This window comes from Sorex araneus, chromosome 5, assembly GCF_027595985.1.
Source record: "Sorex araneus isolate mSorAra2 chromosome 5, mSorAra2.pri, whole genome shotgun sequence".
Classification (NCBI taxonomy): Eukaryota; Metazoa; Chordata; class Mammalia; order Eulipotyphla; family Soricidae; genus Sorex; species Sorex araneus.
Window position 1 is genome coordinate 73216881 of NC_073306.1, and position 23594 is coordinate 73240474.

Sequence of the window (23594 nt, forward strand, 5' to 3'; positions counted from 1 at the left end):
TTGTTAATGCTCCATCCCACCTTTGTATCCTCACCCAACATGATTTCTATATAAACTATGCTGTACAGGCTGGGGAGATTACAAGATTATGAGGTTATGAGGGCAGTCAGAACACCCCAGTCAGAAGACGAGTGAGATGAGATCAGAGGGTCAGAAGGTGAGTCTAGTCAAGTCAGAAAGGAAGTCAGATAGTTCGGTGAGATCAGATAGTCAGAAGATCCCTGAAGTCTGATCAGATGGTCAGAAGGTCAGGTCCGATCAGATGATTAGAAGGTCAGAAGAAGAAAGGAGGAGACAATGGCAGCAGACTAGAGTCCAGGAGACAGAGAGAGAGAGAGAGAGAGAGAGAGAGAGAGAGAGAGAGAGAGAGAGAGAGAGAGAGAGAGAGAGAGACTGAAGAAGAAGACAATGGCATGGATGGGAGACAGAAGATTTACAAGACAGAGCACAATGGCACGGACAGAAGACAGAGGACTTAAGAGAAAGGCACAACGGCACACAGAGAAGCAGAACACAAAGGAAGAAGATAAAAAGAACACAGCAACAAAGAGAAGACGAGAAGGTGAGGACGGAAACTGACACTTTAGAGACTTTGAGGTTTGTGAGGAGACTAGGATGATGGAACTCTGATGACCATACGGCTATGGCTGTAATGAAGACTATAACTGCTTCATAAAGGGAGAGATTGGACGATGCCAGGGAGTCCACTGTTGCCCATCCTCTGACTGTCGTTCTGGCAGAGTCTAGGGAGGCAACTCCTGCTCCACCAAATGCCGCCATCGAGTCCTGCCTGTGCCCGGCTTTCACGACAGCCCGCTGTTTTTCATTTCTTATGTACTGTGTGATGAGTTGAACTGAGGGGTGAAACAAAAAACTCAACAGTGATGGGTAAATTCAAAAGTTTTAATTTTGTGAAACTTGTGATGAAAATGTACATCAACCACGGTGAGATACAACAATCTTCACACACTTTCCTCTAAGGAAATTTTATTGGATCATTTTTAGCCAATTATTCATAACAAGCAATACAAAGTAAATTATTTAGAGACAGGCTTTGGGGTGGTGAATATTCAAAATAATGGTCTTGAGAAAGTGTAATTGGTGTTGGAATATTGAATGTTATAAAATATTGTGAACAACTTTATAAAAATAAAATTAAAAAAGAAAAGAAAATATATATCAAGTCACCATATTGTACATTTTAAATACACAGAATCATATTTGTCAGTTATTACTCAATACAGTTGTGGGGAACAGGCTGTAGAATCTAAGACTTTCTGCACCTCACACTGGAAAAATATTCAATAATTGTTTGTTCTAGCTGAAGAGTAAGGTTTCAGGTTTCTAAAGAGAAGGAAGGCCAGAAGAAAATGTTCTGGAGGAGGGAACAGAACAGAAGAATAAAAGAAACAGAGCAGACTGTGGTAAGGGAGCTGAAGAAGTGTGAGGAGACAAGGAAGGGGGGAGGCGGGCAGAGCAGTGATGACAATGAAGGAGGGAATCAGACTTGAGATAGGAGAGGGCTGGGTAAGGCATAGGCAGAAGGGAGGGGCATATTTTTATTTATTTATTTATTCATTTCTTTTAATGTAGGAGTACTGCTATTTATTTAGCCATTGATTAAGCTGATTGAATTGGCCATGAACTCCACTTTACTCTTTTAATTTTTTAAAATAACCTTTTAAATTGAATATCTGTAAGATAGACCATTGCAAAGCTGTTCGTAATTGGGTTTCAGTCATACAATGATCCAGCACCCATCCCTCCACCAGTGTACACTTCCTACCACCAATGTCCCCTGTTTCCCCACCACTATCCCTTAATGTCCCACCCCCGAGCCCCCAACCTACCTCTGTGGGAGGCACTTTCCTTCGTGCTCTCTCTCTCCTTTTCCTTTTGTGCATTATGGTTTGCAATACAAGTGCTGAGAGGTCATGGTGTTTGTTCAGGGCATTCGGTATGTGTATTGGGATGGTAAGGCTGAAGTTAGCTTTTCAATTGGTGGCCACTTTGGGGTGTGGATATGGCTGCCAAGGCTTCCAGAAGTACAGGGAGGTGAGGGGAGGTAGCCTATCCAGACCCTGAGAAATCCTGGAGACTTCAGTCACAAAATGAACATACCCGAGGGACTGGAGTGATAGCACAGCAGGTAGGGCGTTTGCCTTGCACACGGCCGACCCGGGTTTGAATCCCAGCATCCCATATGTCCTCCTGAGCACCACCAGGGGTGGTTCCTGAGTGCACAGCTAGCAACAATCCCTGCGCATCTCCAGGTGCGACCCAAAAAGCAAAAAAAAAAAAAAAAAACAAAAACAAAAACAGAAACAAAAACCAACATACCCGAATTTTCAGCAGATTCTCTCTTGGTGAGGTCCATCCTGAGACAAAGTCAGGCTGGGGGTATGGTGGCAATTTTGGATTGTGGAAGGAAGCGGCTGCTGGGGGCTCTGCTTGGGCTGACCCCTGACCGACCCTCCCACCTCTGACTTACCCCAGTGTGTTCATCCATGTGCGGGTCCGGGATTAGTTGTGGCTCTTGCTCTCTTTTGAGATTTATTTATGGGTCTCTGAAGCAAGGCAGGTAGTAAAGCTTATATGGTGGTGTTGGAGTTGGTTCGTGGGGGTGACTGCTAGTGCTTCCAGGATTATTGAGAAGTGGGGGGAGGTAGCATATTCCAACTCCAAGAAAGCCTGGAGATTTCAGTAATAAAACCTAAATGTTCAGCATATCTTGGTAAGATCCCTCCTGTGATGGTGGAGTCAGGCCAGGGGGATGGAGGTGATTTTGTATTGTGAAAGCAAGCGGCTGCCAGGGGCTCTGCCTGGACAGGCACCAGGCTAACCTGCACCCCCCCACCCCCACCTTCAATTTACCCTGGTCTGTTCAGCCATTCATGGGTCTGATATTAATTGCAGCTTTTGATTTCTTTCAAGATTTATCTATGGGTCTCTGAAATAAGGCCAATAAATGAGCTTGTATCGCTGAGTCAGAGGTGGTTTGTGGATGTGGTTCCCACATACCTAACTTTTGGCCATTTAATTTCTTGGTAAACTTGGTAAAGCCACAAGTTGTTGGGTCTGGCCAAAGGCACAGCGGCAATTTTGGAGTATCAGAAAGCCTGAAGGCACCATAAGGCTGCTGATACACTCACCCCACAGGTACAGATTGACCTGCTAGTGGCACCATACCCCTGGGGGCAGACTTTTAAAATACTGGGGAGAAGATGTGCAACAGTGGCAGCAATGTGAAAAGGTAGGATGCAGTCACATACAATGGAATTTTTCAAAAAATTAGAAGCCCTATTCCTTCTCATACTAGTCATGAAGGACTTTCCCATCATCTTATTCTCCTCAGAATGGGACTGGGGGTGCCAAGCAATACCACTGTGGTCAGCGACTGAGAGGGCATATCACTTTTGTACTCACTCATTTCCAGTTTGTTGTGATGGAGGCAAATGCCTAACCTATGCAGGACCTGTGTGGTGGTGTCAGTGAGCTCCCAGGAAAGCATTGCTGAGAAAGTGCTCCTTAGCTGAGCTGCCTAAGGATCAACCATGAGCACCCTAAGTCTTGATGCTCTCAGTATGAGAGCCTGGACGGTCTGACTCTGAAAAGACTGAGGCATGCTTCATCTGAGAGAGCAGCACAGCCACCACAGTGCCCCTGAGAGCCAACAACCTTGTCATATAACATGGTGTTTCAAGGCAGCAAACATTGAAAGCAGGTTTCTGTGATGCAGAAATCACTGCAAGAAACCACAAAAGCTAAACACAAATGAATTTCTGGGGACTCTGATTAGCACCTTTTGACCCCATGGTGTGTGTGTGTGTGTGTGTGTTGTGTGTGTGTGTGTGAGAGAGAGAGAAAGAGACAAAGAGAGACAGAGAGACAGAGAGGAGCACGTTTTTTCAGTTTTCCTTTTTCTTACGGATCAAGGATGTTTCATTGACAAGATCAGCAAACAACATGAAAGTCCTGATATCTGATCTCAATTCTTTGGGGACAAAGTACATTTCTGCATATTAGTAAAGGTGGTAAAAGTCCTTGACCTAGTAGCCCTTCTGGTAGGGTTTGTTAGCACAGCAGGGCCAGTTTCACATAAGGAGTACCTTATAGACCATCTACACACAAGAGGACTGTGCTCCTTTTCAGGATTCTGAACCCGAGGCTTGGAGGCCAGGGTCTCACTTTCAATGTTTTATTTATAAATGTTGAAAAATTAAATTATTAATGCAAAGCGATAGTGCAGTGGGTAGGGCATTTGCCTTGCATGCGGCCGACCAGCGTTTGATTCTCCCGCCCCTCTCGGAGAGCCCAGCAAGCTACTGAGAGTATCTCACCTGCACGGCAGAGCCTGGCAAGCTACCTATGGCATATTCGACATGCCCCAAACAGTAACAAGTCTCACTATGGAGACATTACTGGTGCCTGCTGGAGCAAATCGATGAGCAAGGGGATGACAGTGACAGTACAATGCAAAGGTCATCATACAGAGGCAGGAATCACTAACCGAATGGCATGAAGTGGGAGTTAGGGGTGTTTATAGGTACTAGCAGTGCAGATACCAACTTTTCTGGTCTGTGGCGACCAAGTATTCAGGTGAGCTTGAGTCACCAAGAACTGAGCTGTTGCATTTGCCAGCTGTGGAGCAGCCGCTGTGGAACCCTTAGCGGGTTTTTCTCCTGGCACTCAGCTATACCATGAAACATGCCATCATGGTGGAACCAGCAGCTGCCCCTCACCTCTATTTTTGTAGAGGCTGTGACAGGACTGGGCACAAAGGGCCCTCTGCTGGAACACAACAAGACTCTTCAGAATTCAGCAATGACCCAACAGTTGTTCATAGTGACTTCCTGTGTGCCTTCATTAAGTCATCCAAAGTGCTTACACTGTGCCGAGTATCAAGCTAGGTGCTTTATGTGCATTCTCTGATTGTACTCTCAACACCTTGCTGTGATAAAGGCAAGCCAAGTAAGTCACAGAGACCTGAGATCAATGGCACAGGGTCACACAACTTGGAAAGCAGCAAAGTTAGGGCTTGAGTCTGGTTCTCTCCCTGCTCCAAAGCCTTTAATCTTGCCATCTATTTTTAATGAACAAAAAGTCTGAGAGCATGAAGAGTTTCATTCCCCAGGAATGTTCTCCTAACTCTCACTACCATGCACAAAATCTTGAGGACTAATAAAGGGTGAACTAAATATTGAGCGATTGAGTGATTTACAAAAATAAACAACTAGAAATCATGGCGATACAATTATAAACCTCATTCTTCAGGTAAAACCATTCTCTCCCTTTCACTTGATCTTGAAGAGTGGGATCCAATCTGCTTGGTGTCACTCACAGCTTTACTGTGAGTAAAGGCAAGACTCTAAGGCAAGGGTATCAGTTTCCTCATCTCATCTCATAATGATAATAGCAGACCCTCCCTCAGGCTGTCATGAATATTTTTTAAAAAGCCACATATAGCACACAACAAACACAATGTGAGGAAATCTGTGTTCTACTATCAATTCCAGTTTTTTTAAAAAGCCACTTAAGTTCCCTAAATCTTGATTTTCTTATTCCATTCACTGTACTAATCTCAACAAGCGTATGCCAATTCACATGTTACTCATTAGATATACCAAGATAGATAAATCAGACCCAGGCTTCAAAGAGTGCATGCTGTATTTCAAAATGAAGGCATGGAAACAAGTAAGTGCATTGATCGAGGTACTGACAAGATAAAGAGAGGTGACTCAAAGGAGAAAGGAATCAGATTTATCTAGGCAGAGTACAAAAAGAGCCAAAAAAAAAGTCCTTGAGTTGCGTTTTAGGAGATGAATGAGAGTTTCCCAAGTAGAACAAGAGGAAAGGCATTACCAGCATGGGGAAAGACTTTGAGATGCAAAACAACGAACATAACTAATTAGTTATAGCTGACTACAGGGTGCATTTAGGGGAATGGCAGGAAAATAGAATAATGATATCTTTCGACTTACCTTGAAAATTCTTCATGAGACTGAATAAAAATACATGTATTACAACATGAAAAAGACATAATGTTGCAGAAATGATATTTATGATTATTACTGAACTCTAGCAAGGTTCACCCTTGTATGTTTAATTTTCATGCATTTCCCCCTAGCATTCATTCCTTATTGTTAACTCTCTTTACCACTTTGCATTTTTCCTCTCTTTCCTGTGAGAAGGGTAGGAGGATTTAACATATTTCAGTAAAGATATGGTAGAGAGAAATGAGCAGAAAAAGTCAGTCCTTGTCTTACCTACCACAAACTCTTCAAAACTCACATTCCTCATATCTCTTTAGATCACAGTTATATAAAGAATTCACACAACTCATCCATGACAATAAAAAATAAGCTCCCAATCAAAAGATGAACAAAAGGACTGAATAGACATTCACCAAAGAAAATATGTAGATGGCTCACTTGTTCATGAGAAAATGCTCAACTTCACTAATTTTTGGGGAAATGTATCCCAAGGTACAAAAAGATATCACTTCACCCATGATAATTTAAAAAATATTAGAAATAACAAATATTGACATTGGATAAAGAGAGAAAGTAACTGGTACACTGCTAGTGAAATGTAAATTTTTACAGCCTCCATTTAAAAAAAGTATGATGATTTCTTAAAACAAAAGATATAAAATGTAAAAACAAAAAAACTGGGGAAAAAAGTCCCTAAGTATAGAAATACACATGACCCAGCAGTAGCACTCCTCAAATTTATCCATAGGATATGAAGCAGTAACTCAAAAGGATATTTGCACCACTATACTCACAGTAGCATGGTTCAAATAGCCCAAGCATGGAATAAATCTAAGCACCTATTGATGGATGATTAACTAAAGAAACTGAGGTCTATAGACTCACTGGAATATTACTGTGCCATTAAAAAGATAAAAGTTGTGGGCTGGAGAGATAGCACAGCGGGTAGGGCGTTTGCCTTGCATGCGGCCGACCCGGGTTCAAATCCCAGCATCCCATATGGTCCCCTGAGCATGGCCAGGGGTAATTCTTGAGTGCATCGCCAGGTGTGACCCAAAAAGATAAAAAAAATGATAAAAGTTGTGTCTTTTGGGACAACATGGCTAGAATTTGAGGTGATTAATGCTAAGCGATTTAAATAAGGAAGAGAAACAAGGCAGATTATCTCACCTCAAATGCTGAATATGAATCACCAAAGCAAATAAATAGTAGGACACAACAAAAATAATTCAGTCTCTGAAAACTATAATGGCTACCAGAATAAAAAGGAAAAAGGAACAGGAGGAATGGATAATGAAGTCCATTCCGTAGTATCATGGTACTGAAACTTCGGTGGTGGGTGCAGTGAATCTCATACACTTATGTACTCCCCAATTTTATAGCATTTGTAAGCTAATATTAAATCAAGAAAACATCTATTGAAATTATATAAAATATATATTTAAAATATTATACAGTTTTTAATGCTTTATTTCTGTTTTGGTCTGAGGGCCACCCCTGGGGGTGCTCAGGGATTACTTCTGGCTCTGTGCTCAGGGATATCCCAGCAAGGTTTGAGAGATTGATATTGGGTTCCAGAGGTCAAGCCCAGGTTTTTCCTGTGCAAGGCAAGTGCCCTACCCATTATGCTATTGCACAGGCCCAATCAACCAATGTTTTAAAGGAGTTTTGTCCTTATCATCCAAAAGAGAAACCTTGACCCTAAGACCATGACTTTCCAAACATTCTTGACTATCATAACCCATTCTAAGAAATATATTTTATACTTGAGTATATACAAACATCTAAAGAAAAGCCATGGGGGTAATTAAGGTCCATACGTAATAGTCTTTTTTTCCTAGTCTATGACACTTTTAAAAAGCATCAGTTACAATCTCTTAGTTAATTTTAATACAGGCTAGTGGATCCCAACCTGAAATTTGAAAAATACCTCTCTTCAAGATAAGAAAGCTTGTAAAAGAATTTAAAAATATATTTCACAAATCCGTCAACCTTTATTTTCTTTCTCAGTTCAAGATAATGACAAAATAAAAAAAAAAAACCCAGACCCATTTCCTGGAAAGAAAATATCCCCGGAGTTCACATGGCATGTTGTTTGACGGTAAATAAAAAATTTCGAAGTAGGGTATCTTGTATGTTTAGTGTTGCTGCCATCTAGACTTATACAAGTAGGAATTCAAAATATAGGGCTCAGGATGGAAAAGTAGCATAAGGTTTACAGTGCTTGCCTTGCATGCAGCCAACTCCAGTTTGATCCCTGATACTCCATTGATCCTCTGAGCACAAAAAGAAACAATTTTTGAGCACAGTCAGGAGTAATCCCTAAGTATGCTAGGCATGAGCCCAAAAACAAAACAACAAGAAAAAAACAGGACTCACTTGGGTAGGATGTTAATGCCCTGTGGAAAGTAGAATCATATGCCCAATGCCTTTTTGATTCACTAAGTAGCCTCTTTTACATAAAAGGCCCATCACACTTCATAACCCAGAAGTGAGCAAGCATTCCACCTTCGGGCAAGTGAAATGGGAACACAACGCCTAAATGCCTTTCCAGTCACGCACAGGTTTAAAACTCTCACCAGCAACATCACCATCACCATCTCCCTCAACAAGAAAAGAATTTGCCATTTTGACTTTTCACTTCCCTGATAATGAATTCGATTTCTCTGATGAAGTGACAATGAATACTTTTACACATGCCTGGTAGCCATTTATATGTCTGTCCTCTCTGAGGAGTGTCAATTCATGTCCTCTCCCCAATTTTTTTCTTTTTGTTTCTTTGTATTTTGTTTGTTTTTGCTTTGGGGTCACACCAAGCAGTGTTCACCTCTTTTTCCTGGCTCTGCGCTCAGGATTACTTCTAGCCGGGCTCAAGGCACCATACAGAGTGTAACAAACCCAGGTTGGCAGCATGCCATATCTGCTGTGCTATCTCTCTAGTTGTCCCTTCCCCCATTTTTGGATAGGGTTGTTGGTTTTTTCCCTGTTGTGCTTTGTGAGTGTTTCGTATATCTTAGATACCTGTTCTTTATCTGATATATGATGTGTAATTATTTTCTCCCATTCAGTAGCATGGCTTTTAATTGAACCTGAGTTTCTTTGGCCATGTAACAACTTTTAAATGAATATAGTTTCATTTTTAATTCTTCATTTTTTTTTGGTATTTTAGCAAAATACCATAGGCAGTTAAGTTCTGCCTATGTTTTCCTCAATGTATTTTATAAATTTTTGTCTAATCTTAAGATCTTTAATCTGCTTTGAATTAATTTTTGTGTAGTGCAAGATACTGCTTTAGTTTCATTTTTTTGCACATGGTATCCAGTTTTCCCAGTACCATTTGCTGATGAGGCCTTTCGGATCCACTCCATGCACCTAGCTCTGTGGGAATAGATTAACTGTCCATAAATCTGAGGGTTTATCTCTAGGGTCTCAATTCTATTCCATTAGTCTGAGATGCAATCTTATTTATTTCTGTGGAGGAGGGGGCACACCCAGCTATTCTCAGGGACTGCTCCTGGCTCTGCACTCAGGAATTACACCTGGCAGCACCAGGGGACCACCTGGGATGCTGGGATTGCCCATGGATCATCTGCAAGCAAGGCAAATGCCTTACCTGTTGTACTACCATTTGATCTGAGAGCCAAGTTTTGTACAACATAGTTTTGAGAAGTACAGCCTTATAGTATAATTAAATTATTTTTAAATTTAATTTAAGGCACTGTGATTTACAATACTACTAATGATAGTGTTTCATGATTACAATGTTCCAACACTACATCCTGTACTAGAGTGTCCCTTCCATTCATCATTGTCTCAGGGTTGCACCCCACACTGTCACCCTTCTGTGGTAAGCTTTATCCTATAGACTAGTTCTCATGTTGTGTTGTCGTGACTTCGATCATATGTGACTTCCTTACAATGTTTCTTTACATCCCAATTTTTCTGATTTAAATTCAGGAAATGAAATAATTTCCACTTTCTTTTTTTCTGACTAGTTTTGGTTATTCAGGGAGTTTTAAGATTCCTTTGAAATCTCAGTAGAGTTTGTTCTAAGTCTTTTAAGAATAGAGTATAAACCAGCAATTCTACTGCTTGGCTTCTACCCCCAAAATACAAAAACGTAAAAGTATACATACAATGGAATACTATGCAACTGTAAGAAAAGATGAGAGAGAAAAAGTGGGCGGGGGCAGGGAGGGAGAGAGACAAGAAAAGTGCCTTCCACAGAGGCAAGTGGTGGTAGTGGGGAGGGAAACTGGGGACATTGGTGGTGGGAAATGTACACTGTGAAGGGACAGGTGTTAGAACATTATGTGATTGAAACTAAGTCATAAAAAACTTTGTAACTATATATCTCACTGTGATTAAATTAAAATTTTTTAAAAGAAAGATAAAAGCTTGCACTTCACTGCAAATTGAATGGAATCAAAGAATATTATTTTATGCAAAATAAGTCAGAGGGTAGAGGGCTGAAGAGATAGTACAACAGGTAATGTGCCTGCTTTGCAGACGGTCAATCTAGATTTGGTCTTTGGCACCCATACAGTAATCAGAGCTTTGCCAGGAATGATCCCTGAGCACAGAACCAAGAGTAAACCCTGAGCACTGCAGGGTGTGGCCCCCCAAACAAAAACAAATGAAAAAGTCAGAGGGTGAAGAACAAACACTGGATGATCTCACTCATCTATGGTATACAGAGAAATAAAACAAGGGGGAAAAACTGTATCAAACAATGACAAACCCGAAATTTGAGATTTCCAAGCAGTGAGGGGTGGTGAGGAGGGGATCACTAAAGGTGACAGGGATGGGGGTCCTGGGATATTTTGGTGATGTACATAAAAACTGAAAAAGTTAAAACTTTCAGGTAACCTAAACTTAAATTTGACAAAGAAAAAAAAGGAAGTGACTTCCTCCTTAGCATCTGAAGGACAGCTCAAAGGCTTAGAGGGACCGTCTGGCCAGCCAAGAGCAGTGAGCTGATTGTGTATTGTTGCGTGCAGAGGGCACATTTCAAGGGATTTACTGTGTGTTTCTGCAATTTCTGCTGCTGGAGGTGATTCCCAGCTTCACTGCAATTAAGGGTATAAGCAGCACAACCGAAGGTTTGTCCTCTCCTGCAAGACCTGCAGCTGAAAAGACATGTGAGGACCCCAGCTAGGAAGTGTGACCCCTGGCCAGCTCAGGTGTGAGTGCCATGGGGATACCCAATGAGCACGATCACCAGAATGTGTGTGTGTGTGTGTGTGTGTGTGTGCCACAACTCCAAAAGGAGCATGTGTGCAAGTGAGGAGTGTGACACTCCCATCCCATGAGCCCCATAATCTCATGTGTGCTTGGTGAGCATCACAACCAGAAAATATGCAAACACCATACTGTGTGTGACGCCGCCCCTGCACCCCTCACCCCCTCAAGTCATTGCAATGAAAATTAAGGGAAGGAGAGAAACATAATCTCACCATGTATGCTTTGGTGTGCAACCAAGTGCCTATTAGCGCTGGAAAAAAAGCCAAAGGTCATCTGGTCTACAGCTCTCCTTCCAAACAGGATGACCAAGTAAACTTTTTCTGACTCACGAACAAGCTGTTCCCCATTGTACCGCACATGCCTCTGTGCTGCTTTAAAGGTTACTGCCATCACATTCTGGTTTGTGCTGTTTCTCCTATTGGGACCGTCTTTCCGTCCTGGGCTTAAAAATACTGCGTGTCGTTCCAGATCACCGCCCAAGCCCTCTAAGAAATCTTCAAATTCTATAGTCCCTGCCCATCCCATATCTGAAATGAGATTAAGGTCCCTGGGCTTACACCTCCCTTGGCTTTTCAGATACTGTTTAACAGACAGATAATATATGCTGAAAGAGTGATTTCTTAATAATTAAATGAAGAGGCTTATAAGAAATTGATCACGGGCAGAGAGATGACTGAAGTGACAGAGCACATCTCTAGCGGCTATGAGATCCAGAGTTTCATCCCTGGCACCACAGAGGGGCCCAGAACCCCCAAATGTGACTTGCGGCCCCCAATCACTGCTGGGTTTGACTCCTATTAAAAATAATGGAGAGATGATCCGACAGTCTGGAGTACATGCTTTTGCATGCAGGAAGCCTGGGTTCGATCCCCAGCGCTATAGAGCTTCTGAGTACCAAGCAGGGAGTAGCCCCCAAGCACTATTGGGTATGGCTCCAAGAAACAAACAAACAAATAAAAAAAGCAAGTGTAAGGCTAGTGAGCTTTATCCCCACAAGTAGCCCAGGGCAATCCTGACCATCCCTCTGTGTAGGATTCTAGGGGAAAGGCAGGGAGAAAATGAAAGTAATCCAAATTAATCTTTTCTACATCACATATATGAAAGAGCAAATGCAACGGGTTAGTATTTTATCAAGAAGATAGTTTAAGTAGGCAACTATCCTATAAGGAAGTATTGAAACTATACTTTCCCCTTACTAGGAGCCAACTTCTGCAATGATGGCAGGCACTAACACCAGATGTTTATATTATCATTTGGGAGTCACTTGTCTTGGGAAACTATATTTTTACATGTACCAGATGGAGCAACTAGGGACTTCATTTCTGGGGAGAGAGCATAGTGGACACTTTGCTTGGATCCATTATCAATCAACAGGATTTAGAGTTGGTTGACAGTCTCTCTCTCTCTCTCTCTCTCTCTCTCTCTCTCTCTCTCTCTCTCTGACACACATGTGCACACACACAAGAACGTGCAAACATACACACATGCACATGCACACACACACACCTACAGACACATACACTCCTTTTCTTTTCATTTCCACCATTTCCACTTTTCATTACTTCTTGTTATAAAAAGAACCACTAAACGTTTACTAGCACTGTCCTCCCATTGATCATCGATTTGCTCAAGTGGGCACAATAACGTCTCCATTGTGAGACTTGTTGTTACTGTCTTTGGCATATCGAACACACCAGGGGTAGCTTGCCAGGCTCTGCCGTGCGAGCAGGATACTCTCAGTAGCTTGCCGGGCTCTCTGAGAGGGGTGGAGGAATCTAAACCGGGTTGGCCTTGCGCAAGGCAAATGCCCTACCCTGTGCTATCGCTCCAGCCGATAGATGAGAAAATTTAACCAAGAAAGGGGAGGAAATGTGTTTCAGATCACTCTTGTAGAAAATAACAAAATTCATCTAAAATTCAAATCTTCTGTTGTCTGAAGAAATCAGGGACTGGGACTCTAAAGACCCCAAACCATGTGGCTTCTCAGTTTCCCTTCCTTGTCCCCATACTTCCCTCTTTCTACAGATCCCTCAGTCTCACCATGGAGGAACTTGGTCAGTTCCATCACACCAAATCTTCTTCCTGTCGTTAACCAATTCCTATTTTCAGCACCACAACTTCTTATTTTTTGTGACAATTTCACTGAAACTTCCATTTTTACCCTTATCTAACTCACATTTGCCAAACCCCAGAGCTCCTTTATTTAAAACCCTTTTGTACGTTCCAGACCAAGGTACGTATCTAGTGGGGGAAAAAAAAAGTGACTATGGGTATTTCACAATCTTATTTCCTCTAAAAAACAAATTGTATGTGTGGGGACAGTGTGGGGAGGGGAGGCTGTGCGTGGGGGTCACACCTGACTGTTCAGGGCTTACTTGGCTCTGTGCTCAAGCATCACTCCCGGTGGGCTCCAGGTACCAAATGGAGAGCAGGGTAGAGCGAGGCAAGCATCCACCCTGCTGTACTATTGCTCCTGCCCCTCCCCACCTAAAATTTTAGAAATATTTTGTCTTTTTGTGCTAGGTTAAGGAGTTTTCCTTGCATCTGGCCAATCCCAGTTTGATCCTGGCACTGTATCAGGTTCTCCAATTACTTCTAGGAATGATTGTTGAGCACAAAAAATCTTTCCTATTTCATGTGGTATATGATTTATAACATACTGGGAAGGGTGAGATCCTTCTTTTAATCAAGAAGGTAATTCTCAAGACATATAGCCCAGCAAATGATTATGCTTGCAAATTCAGCAGAAAAAGTAGCAATATTTATTGACATACCACTGAATACCAAATTTTAGTGTGTGAGTTTGTTTGTGTGTGTGTGTTGGAGGGTTGTCTTTAGGCTGCACCCAGCTGTGTTTAGGAACCACTTCAGGCAATTCTGGAAGACCATTAAGTGATGCCAAAGATTTAACTGGGGCCGCGGCATGCAAGGCAAGTGCCTTACCTGCTGGTACCCTAATTTTATTCTTTTTATGAACATCCTCTCCAGCAAGAGTGGAAAATGGATTGAAGGAATCCTCTCCTTTCTTGTTCTTTTCGAGGTACCCAACAGAGGAGAGGGTCAAAGTAGAATATAGGACAAAGAGGAGACTCTGCAAGTCTAAATAAATAAAATAAAATAAATTGTTGCAGAGTAAGTTATTAAACAGGTGAGCCAGGAATACAATTCAAGTAGCAGTGCTCACACTTAGCAAGTGTGAGGCTCTGGGTTCCATGCCCAGTGTTTCCTGCCCAGGAAACTGACAGAATTGCATCACAGAGCCATGCATCACTAGGAATGGTCCTGCCTCCCACCCATGACAAAAGACGTAATAATAATAAAGCCAAAACACACAGGCTCTGGGTCACTGGCTCAGCCTTGGCATTGCCATGCAAACTGCTATTGCACTCTGAGCCAGCCTGCGTGCACTGTTAACTCTGCTTAGCGTCTTCACCTGGAAAACAAAGTAACTACCTCATGGGGTTGCTTTGAAGGCAAAAGTATACTGAGGCTTGTAAAGCACTCAGGACAATGCTGGGCACAGGTCAAACACAAAGCATCTGTGAACTCAGCTAGATCCTCAGTCTGAAATTAATTTAGCAATCCGACCACACACGGCCGACAGACAAATCTTATTGACGTTTCAGAACCCTGAAGTTCACATCTCAGCACACACACCCAGCATCTTCTAGTGATTCAGTCGCCATCATGGACTTTTTTTCTAAGTTCACATCAGATGGGTAATGTGCCAAATGTGTAACAAGATTTAAGGGCAGCACATGTCACACAAACGTGTGAGCATCCAATCATCATGCATATGAACTGGAAAAGGATCTGCCATCACTGATTTTTTAATAGCTCTTCACACTGAAATAGAGACCCTCCTGGCCTCTCTCTGTAACTGTCAGCTGCTACTGTCCTTACACAGGGGCAGAAACAGCCTATCTAATGTGGAAGACTCAATGTTCTGATTTTGCCACTTGACAACATGTCCAACTGTAACCCAGGCCTCTACCACGACAAAATAAAACAGATCTTGGTTTGAGACTCAAACAGGTGTTATTGGTACATGTTTAATAGTGCAAAGTAAAGCTCCTGAGAGTTGGTAAAACCCACTGTCCTAAAACTTCTTTCCTATGTCTTTATTTCACTTCAATCAGGCTCTTGGCTGCAACAAATCTGGCCTTTCCAGAGTCACCAAAAAATGAGAACTTTAAATAGGACCTAACCTGACCAATCCAGATTTAAAAAAAAAATATATATATACGTGTATATATATATATATATATATTTTACACATTCGGACAGGCCTCATGCATGAAGGTACCAGCAGAGGAACCCAGGTGTGTGTAATCCCATCAACGGTCAACATCCAGAGACTTAAAAGCAAGCTCTCAGAAGCGATATCTTTGGCCTACTTCTCCCTCTAGGAGAAACTGGCAATCTTCTGAGAGTTTCCTGCCCCCATGGGACAGCCTTGCAAGCTCCCCATGGTGTATTCATATGCAAAATCCAGTAACAAGCTGGATCTCATTCCCCTGACCCTGAAGAGCCCCCAGTGCAACATCGTTAGGAGGGCCAAGTCGAAATAGACTCCTAAGATCTCAGGGAAAGGACGAAATGAGATGTTACTGAGCCCGCCCGAGAAATCAGTGACTAACGGGATATTGTGATTGATTGATTGATTGTGATATATATACATATATATGTTACATATATATATAAATTGTGGTATCAAGGATCAAACCCAGGGTCTCATGTATAAGACTAGTGTTCTACCACTAAGCTACATCCCCAACACAAGACTATTTGTTTTAGTAAAGACCACTCTCAGTGGTGCTCAGGGGGCATGCTTAGATGTCTCAGAGGATCCTAAACTTAGATTCCCAAAACCAAACTCCTGAAATTTTGAAGTTGAGGCTCTTTGATTTACAATACTGATGATGATTTCTCGTGCACAAAATTCCAAAAGTGCACCCATCACCACTGTACCCACCTCCCTTTCCCAAGGACATCAATGTCCCTCCCTTTCAACTGCCCTCCCCAACTCTGACATTTACTCCCAAACATTCTTCTCTTCAATCTGCCCATCTTGAGATAATAACCCCACCACCTTCTCCTCTCCCTCTAATCTTCCTTCATCCCTAGTCAGTAGGCAAAAATAGGATTCTTTCTACCTTGTGATACATCCAGAATCCTTCCACGCCTTGTCACCTCCAAACTTCCCAAAGGACTAGTCACTGCATCCCTCCAGAATGCTAGAATATCCTTGTCATCAGTTTTCTTGCTTTTGTTTGCCTCAAAATAGTATTTTCTCAAAACAATAGCCAAAGAGGTATCATTAAAATGTAAGTCAAGAGGTCAGAGAGTTAGTACACTTAGCAGGTAAGGCACTTGCTTTGCATGTGGCTGGTCCAGGTTTAATCCTGAGCACTGAATATGATTCTCCTGAACGCAGCCAGGAATGATCCCTGAGCACAGAGTCAGGAGTAAGCTCTGAGCACTGCAGAATGGGCCTCAAGCTGCCCTCCCTCAGAGAAATAAAATCTAAGTCCCATGATGATGCTCCTTGTTCCAATGCTTCCAATGGCTCCTCATATTCAGAAATTAAAGCCTGTGTGAGAACTACAAGGCCCGGCAGAACCCAAATTGCCCCACTCTTGTCCCAGGAGTGCTCTGACCTGCATCACCTTCTCCTCTGCCCATGCTAACTCCTCTCCCTCGCCACAGGCATCCTGGAGGTTCAATGCTTCTATGCCAAACACATCTTCTTTCTGGAACACCCAAGACATTTTTCAGAACCCCTTCCCTAGAGTTTCTTGAACCCATAGGACTGGCTCTCTCACCACCCCCGACTTAGTTGTTCCAAAGTCCTTAGGTAAAAGCTTCCCCTCGAAATGCGTTCTGAAATGGCAAACAATAGCTGCTGAGCATGCCTGCTTTTGCTTCCCTGCTTCATGTGCTCCCATGAGACTATCTTATAAACTTTATAACAAAACACATTACAAATTGTTGTTTACCCCAGCCCAGAGAGACAGCACAGTGGATAGAGCACTTGCCTTGCATGTGGCCCAGTCTAGTTTATTCCCCTGTACCTCATATGGTCCCTGGAGCAGTGCTAGGAGTAATTTCTGAGTGCAGAGTCAGGAGTAATCCCTGAGCATCATTGGATGTACCGCCTTCCCTCCCCCGCCCATCACAAAATAAAAACCAAACCCCCCCAAAAAATGCTGTCCTCCACTGGAAGACTTTGTTTTGTCTTCATGTGTGAGTGTAAGTTCTAGGCAAGTGAGGATTTTTGTCCATCCTCATTCACTGCTGTATCCCCTCCCCACAGAAGGTCCCATACAAGACATGCACTGCTAAGTTCCCCAGAGGTATCTTCGGAGTGGAAGGGAACAAAGGTTCAGGTGGTTCCTCTTACCCAGGACAGTCATCACGGTCTTCATTAGCTTCATGGGTGTCTTTCGGCGGCTGATGGACCCGCTCATATGTGGAGACAAGACATTGGTTTTCCTCTTGACATACATGTAGATCCGCAGGTACACTGCAACCATGATGGAAAAGGCCACCAGGTTGGATACAGTCCAGAAAATGAGGTAACTTCTACTGTAAATGGGGGCCAGGGACGAGCAGGTGGAGATGTCACAAAGGCAATTCCAGCCCAGTGTGGGGACTGCCCCCATAAAGATGGCAATGGCCCAGATGGACAAAATGAGCAGTGTCACCCTCTTCTTGGTCAGGTTGCTATGGACCCTCATGCGCATGATAGACATGTGGCGCTCCACGGCAATGACCAGTAGGTTGGTCAGGGAGGCGGTCAAGCTAGTGTCCAGAAGTCCCTGGCGGAGAAACCAGCGGTTGACAGTCAGCGTTTTGGAAACCGGGCCAGTGTTGAACATCAGGAATACGTAGGCGATTCCAGCAAAGAAATCTGCAGCAGCCAGGTTAGCCAACAGGTAGTAGAAGGGGAAGTGAAACTTTCTGTTTTTGATCACTGCCGCAATGACCAGAGAATTGGAAAAAAAAATAAACAAGCAGAAAAACGTGCCAAAGCACAAGACAATCACGAGTTTCGTTCCTGTCCATTCATCGGCAGTGACTGTGTTGCTCCTGTTATAAAAAAAGTCCATCTGCTTATCATAGTGACACTCATTCATGGTGGAGAAGGACAGAACATCCTGGAAAAAAAAATTTGAAAAGAAACAAAAATTAGTCTTTACAAAAAAAAAAGCAGCTGTTAAAGCACCAATTGTCACTGCAAAGCCCGTAGTTCCCTCCAGTTCCTGTCAACCTTTTAGCCTCTGTGTAAATATCCCTTATTCCAGGACCTCACTCCCTTCCTAACACCATGTACCTCCCATTCTCCCATCACAACTGCCGTGCTTGACAGGGTAGGTGGAAATTTCAGCGGGAGAGGACCTGCATCTATTTTGTCTAGCATGACGCCACCATGAGCCCCTTGGTGGTCTGTCAAAAAAGGTAAACTTTTGACAGATATTTGCCAAATGGCTGGTGGGTTGGCTGAATGAATGAATGACAGATAGTGGCGGCAGCAAAAGTCAAATATTCTTGACCTCACTGCCATCTCCACTTTGCATGGGTAACAATTATGATGATTCATGTTAAAGCTTTTTCCTAGTGTTTTCCGGGAAGCAATTGGCTCATTTCTTATTGATGGGACACATTCCCGAATCAAGGGAAGTTTGGTAACCAAGCCAGGAACATTCTTGCCAAGATAATAGTGTTTGAATTACTCTTCAGTAACCAAATGGCTGCCCCTAGAGATCAATTTCCATCCTTCCAGATTCCACTCCTGAACCTCAAGGTACACTTGTTAATGGTAACACTCATGCGTTAAATAAGAATGTGGTGCTTGGCAGGAGTCGTTCACCTCAATTCCCCCTCTGTATTTTTTTGTTTGTTTACTTCATCCTTATGGTCTCCTGATCTGAACTGTATCAGTGTGGTTTTGTTCATTAAATTTCCCAACTCTGCCACTTCAAGTCAGTTTCCTTCCACCACTCACTATGGCTTCAACACAGTAGGTGGTGGAAAAGAGTGAGATGTGGAGTTTGGGTCAAAATCCTACTTGATGTGGCTGTCAGACCACACCTATCAGGTGAGAGAGAGAGAGAGAGCGTTTTTGGAACATATGGTTCGAAACAGACCTCAGATCTGGGTGTCAGACAGAGAAGACAGTCATCTCAGTCTAAGACTTCCTGAGTCCCAAGAAAAGAGGGGCCAAGGAGCTGGGTGGAAGCCCTACAGATGCCTGTTCATCATTGCTCAGAAGAAAGATGAAGGATTCTGGGTTATTGCAGTCTGGTTGTTTTCATGAACGGTCCAAGAAGAGTGATCTCTAATTTTTCTTGAGCTCAGGAATCTAGTTTCTTGGAAGAGTGGCCACAGATGGGTTCTTTCAAAACAGGTGAAGCTGCAGCAGTTTATTTTCTGGAGAACCCAAGATCCAGTACACCGAAGAGTCCAGTAATGAAAAGAAAGTGGCTCTCATGGGGAAAGCTTAATTTTAAGATGCTTTATACACTCTGTAAAGTAGATCAGGTATCAATTTGAAGTAGTTCTAAGTAAAAACATATCATTTTTTTCTAATTTGTATTTTAGTGATAGGATGATACTTTCAAATGGATTATATAATTTCTTCTCTGCCATTACAAATAGAAGGTAAAATTTGATAATATCACTTGGTAATGCTTATGATAAACTAAAAGTGGTCTCAAGAGACAAATAGTTCTAGTGCCTTTCAATTATAAGGAAGGGGAACTCAATTTTAATAATGACAAAACAAAATTTACTCTCTTTGGCAGATACTCACTGATCTTAGATAATTCTATATGGGAGGTCAATGGATCTATACTAAAAGAGAATTTTCCCAATTAAAAATATAGAGATTATTTTGATAGTGTCATAATATTACAGTATATGAATATACAACATGACCCCTAAATCTTGAAAATTTAGATTATATTAAATATTTTAATTTTACTTTTAAGTCTTGGAAGGCTACACCTGGCAGTGCTCAAGGCTACTACAGTTCAATGCTTGCAGTTCACTTGTGGAGGTGCTGGGGAACCACATGGCATTGAGGGAGTGAACTCAGGACTGTTTTTTGCAAATCTCAGTGGACACTCAGCCTACTGAGTTATCCCTCTGGCTCCAATATTTTGCTCTTATAAGTAAGGTTACATTCTGGTGGATTGTAATATTTTCACATTTACTTAGATTTAAAACTAAAAGATGTAAGTGTATTTAAATGGTTTATGTATATGTAATTTAACTACCCTTAAGACAACATATTTCAAATACCACAGACAGTTGATGAGAGTTAAATAAAACATACCAATGTAGTGAAAATATATTCAAGTATTTAAGGCAAAAACTCAGCTTTTTATTGAATCAAAAGTAGACAAAAATGTAAGACAACACAAGAACCACATGAGAAATTCTAGTGATGCAATTATTGTGCTTCCTTTTACTAATAAAATTTTTCATGCACTTTATTTTGCTATATGCTTTATTTGGGCCACACATAGCTGTGCTCAGGGCTTACTCCAGGATCATTCCTGTGGGCTCAGAGAACCAAAAGGGGTTCTGGGGCTTGAACCCGGGTCTACCACAGGCAGGACAAGTGCCTTATTGGCTTAACACCATCTCTCTGGCCTAATCTTGCTATATGTTTTAGGTAGCTAATAGAAACATATTTCTACCATATTTATTTGTTATCTATGATAAATTCATCAGCAATATTAAATTGAATAGGTAAGAAAAATGTCATTAAGAGTCTACAAAAATTATCACAATTTTCCTAATTTCTTTTTGAAGATGTCATAATTTTTTATATTGATGCTCACAAATTTGGATGAATGTATAATTATGATGCCCTAAAACCTCAATGATTTTTACTTCAAAAACTTCAAATTCAACTCCCTCCCCCCATCAAAACCAAAATGGTACATTTTAGTACATATTTTAACAAAAAAAATGTCCTGAGACTGAGAAGTTCTTTTATCTTACAAAGTTGAGAAACCACAGAAAAACCATGATTGACCAGAACTCCCACCAAGCCATTCCCAATGTTCTAACCACAAAGACTACTTTTGGGAGGAATGGACAATGCAACCCCCAAAAAACTCACATAAGAAATCAGTAAGAGAGATTCCACAGAACACAGTTCTATACAGCCATTGAAATTCCTGTTTATTAAAGGTTACAGTAATATCAAAATAAGCTATGAAACTATTTTAACTATAAATAATTGCAAAAATGTGCACCATAAATATTTTTTTAAAAACTATAAGGAAAACAATCTTAAAATGTAAATAGTTAATTTGAAATGGTATAACTGCAGGTTTTTTAAAAATTCTTTCCAATTTCTTCTATGTGCAACTTCTGAAATAAACCAATTTTTAAATGTTACAGATTTTGTCTTAGGACTACATATTCTACTTAATATATTTAACCTTTCTTTAACAACTATAGCCCTGCAAAATCAAAACTCATGGGGCTGGAGCGATAGCACAGCGGGTAGGGCGTTTGCCTTGCACGCGGCCGACCCGGGTTCGAATCCCAGCATCCCATATGGTCCCCTGAGCATGGCCAGGGGTGATTCCTGAGTGCAGAGCCAGGAGTAACCCCTGTGCATCGCCAGGTGTGACCCAAAAAGCAAAAAAAAAAAAAAAAAGCAAAATCAAAACTCATGTTCAAAAGCAAAGCCACAAGCCATAAGCCAAAATCTGCTTCATTTATTATTATTACTATTACCAACAGAGTGGAACAATAGCACAGTGGGTAGGGCGTTTGCCTTGCACACGGCCGACCTGGGTTCGATTCCTCTGTCTCTTTTGGAAATCCCTCTCGGAGAGTATCCCACCCGCACAGCAAATCCTGGCAAGCTACCCGTGGCGTATTCTATATGCCAAAAACAGTAACAAGTCTCACAATGGAGACTACTGGTGCCCGCTTGAGCAAATCGATGAACAATGGGATGACAGTGCTATAGTGCTGTGCTGTTACCAACATAGCACACTTCAGAATTTTTAGGTGGAAATGCAACTGAAGTGGTTTTCTTTGCACTGCTATAAAATCTTCCATGCTGACAACTAAGTACATCAGCATGACACTTTCACCTCTGTCCTATAAGACACTTCCTAATGCAACTACCCCAGGCTCCAAAATGAACAGGAAGTTCCATGACTTCACTGATTTTGATTTTTTTTCCCTCCTCTGCCTCCACACAATGCCAATCTTGTTGATGGTTCCCAGGACATGGTTAACTACAGACCAACACATTTTCTTAGCTAGAAGTCACCAAAAACTTTAGTGAGTTTATAACAAATGATGGATTTATTTTCTTAAAATAGAATTATTTAATCCTAACCTAAGTATCTCCTCCAGATACATACCTTCTCTGATCAACCCAAATTAATCTTCCAACTGTCACTAATGAAAGCCCTAGTTATTATCAGAGCACTTGCTATTCAATACATGCTTCTTTTATGCTTACTTTTTTTTATTGAATCACCATGAGATGCAGTTACAAAGCTGTCATATTTGAGTTTCAGTCATACAATGATCGAACATCCATCTCTCCACCAGTGCACATTTTCCACCACCAATGTCCGTAGTATCCATCCCCCTTCCTGGTCTTCCTCTTGCCTCTATGGCAGACAATTTTCCCCATACTCTCTCTCTACTTTGGGGCATTATGGCTTGCTATATAGATACTGAGAGGCTCTCATGTTTGGTCCTTATTTACTTTCAGCACACATCTCCCATACTGAACGATCCCTCCAATCATCATTGACTTAGTGATCCCTTCTCTATTCCAGCTGCCTTCTCCCCCAGCTCATGAGACAGGTATCCAACTATGGAGCAATATTCCTGGCCCTTGTGTCTATGGTCCTTAGGTGTCAGTCTCATATTATTTTATATTCCACAAATGAGTGCAATCATTCTATGTCTGTCTCTCTCTTTCTGATTCATTTCACTTATGCTTACATTTTTTTAATCTGTCCCCCACCAGTAGACTTTACTTCTCCAGTAGAGCAGATACCTAGCCTTTTATGTTCATGTCTAAAGCATCAGCATTTGTGGAATCAATTCTCTTACAGTATCTCTTCCTCTACAGAAACAAATAGATTGCCTTAAATGATTTCCACATCACCTACTTGACATGAAAATTACTGAAATTCTTTACTTCCTAACTTTGTGTTCTTGTATCAGTGACCCATTATTTCCATTTTATTATTGCCATCTTTAATTGCTAATATTGCAGTGGCTACTGTGTGCCAGAATAAGAATTTCACCCTCGTCATTTTGTTTAATCCTCCCCGCAGTGAGGCAGATCCTCTGATTACA

At 41.8% G+C, this 23594-nt stretch overlaps 1 protein-coding gene and 1 non-coding gene across 2 annotated transcripts in view; both read right to left on the reverse strand.

Annotated features, from left to right (window-relative positions):
• Positions 1-23594, reverse strand: part of LPAR3 (lysophosphatidic acid receptor 3) — a 92780-nt gene that overhangs the window by 45453 nt on the left and 23733 nt on the right. The window contains exon 2 of the mRNA XM_055139704.1: positions 17641-18397. Coding sequence (XP_054995679.1) covers positions 17641-18376 — 736 coding nt within the window. The 5' untranslated portion in view covers positions 18377-18397. The remainder of the gene's footprint in view (positions 1-17640; positions 18398-23594) is intronic.
• Positions 14947-15050, reverse strand: LOC129405445 (small nucleolar RNA U13). The gene has a single exon (XR_008630587.1). It is a non-coding gene; the product is annotated as a small nucleolar RNA U13 (small nucleolar RNA).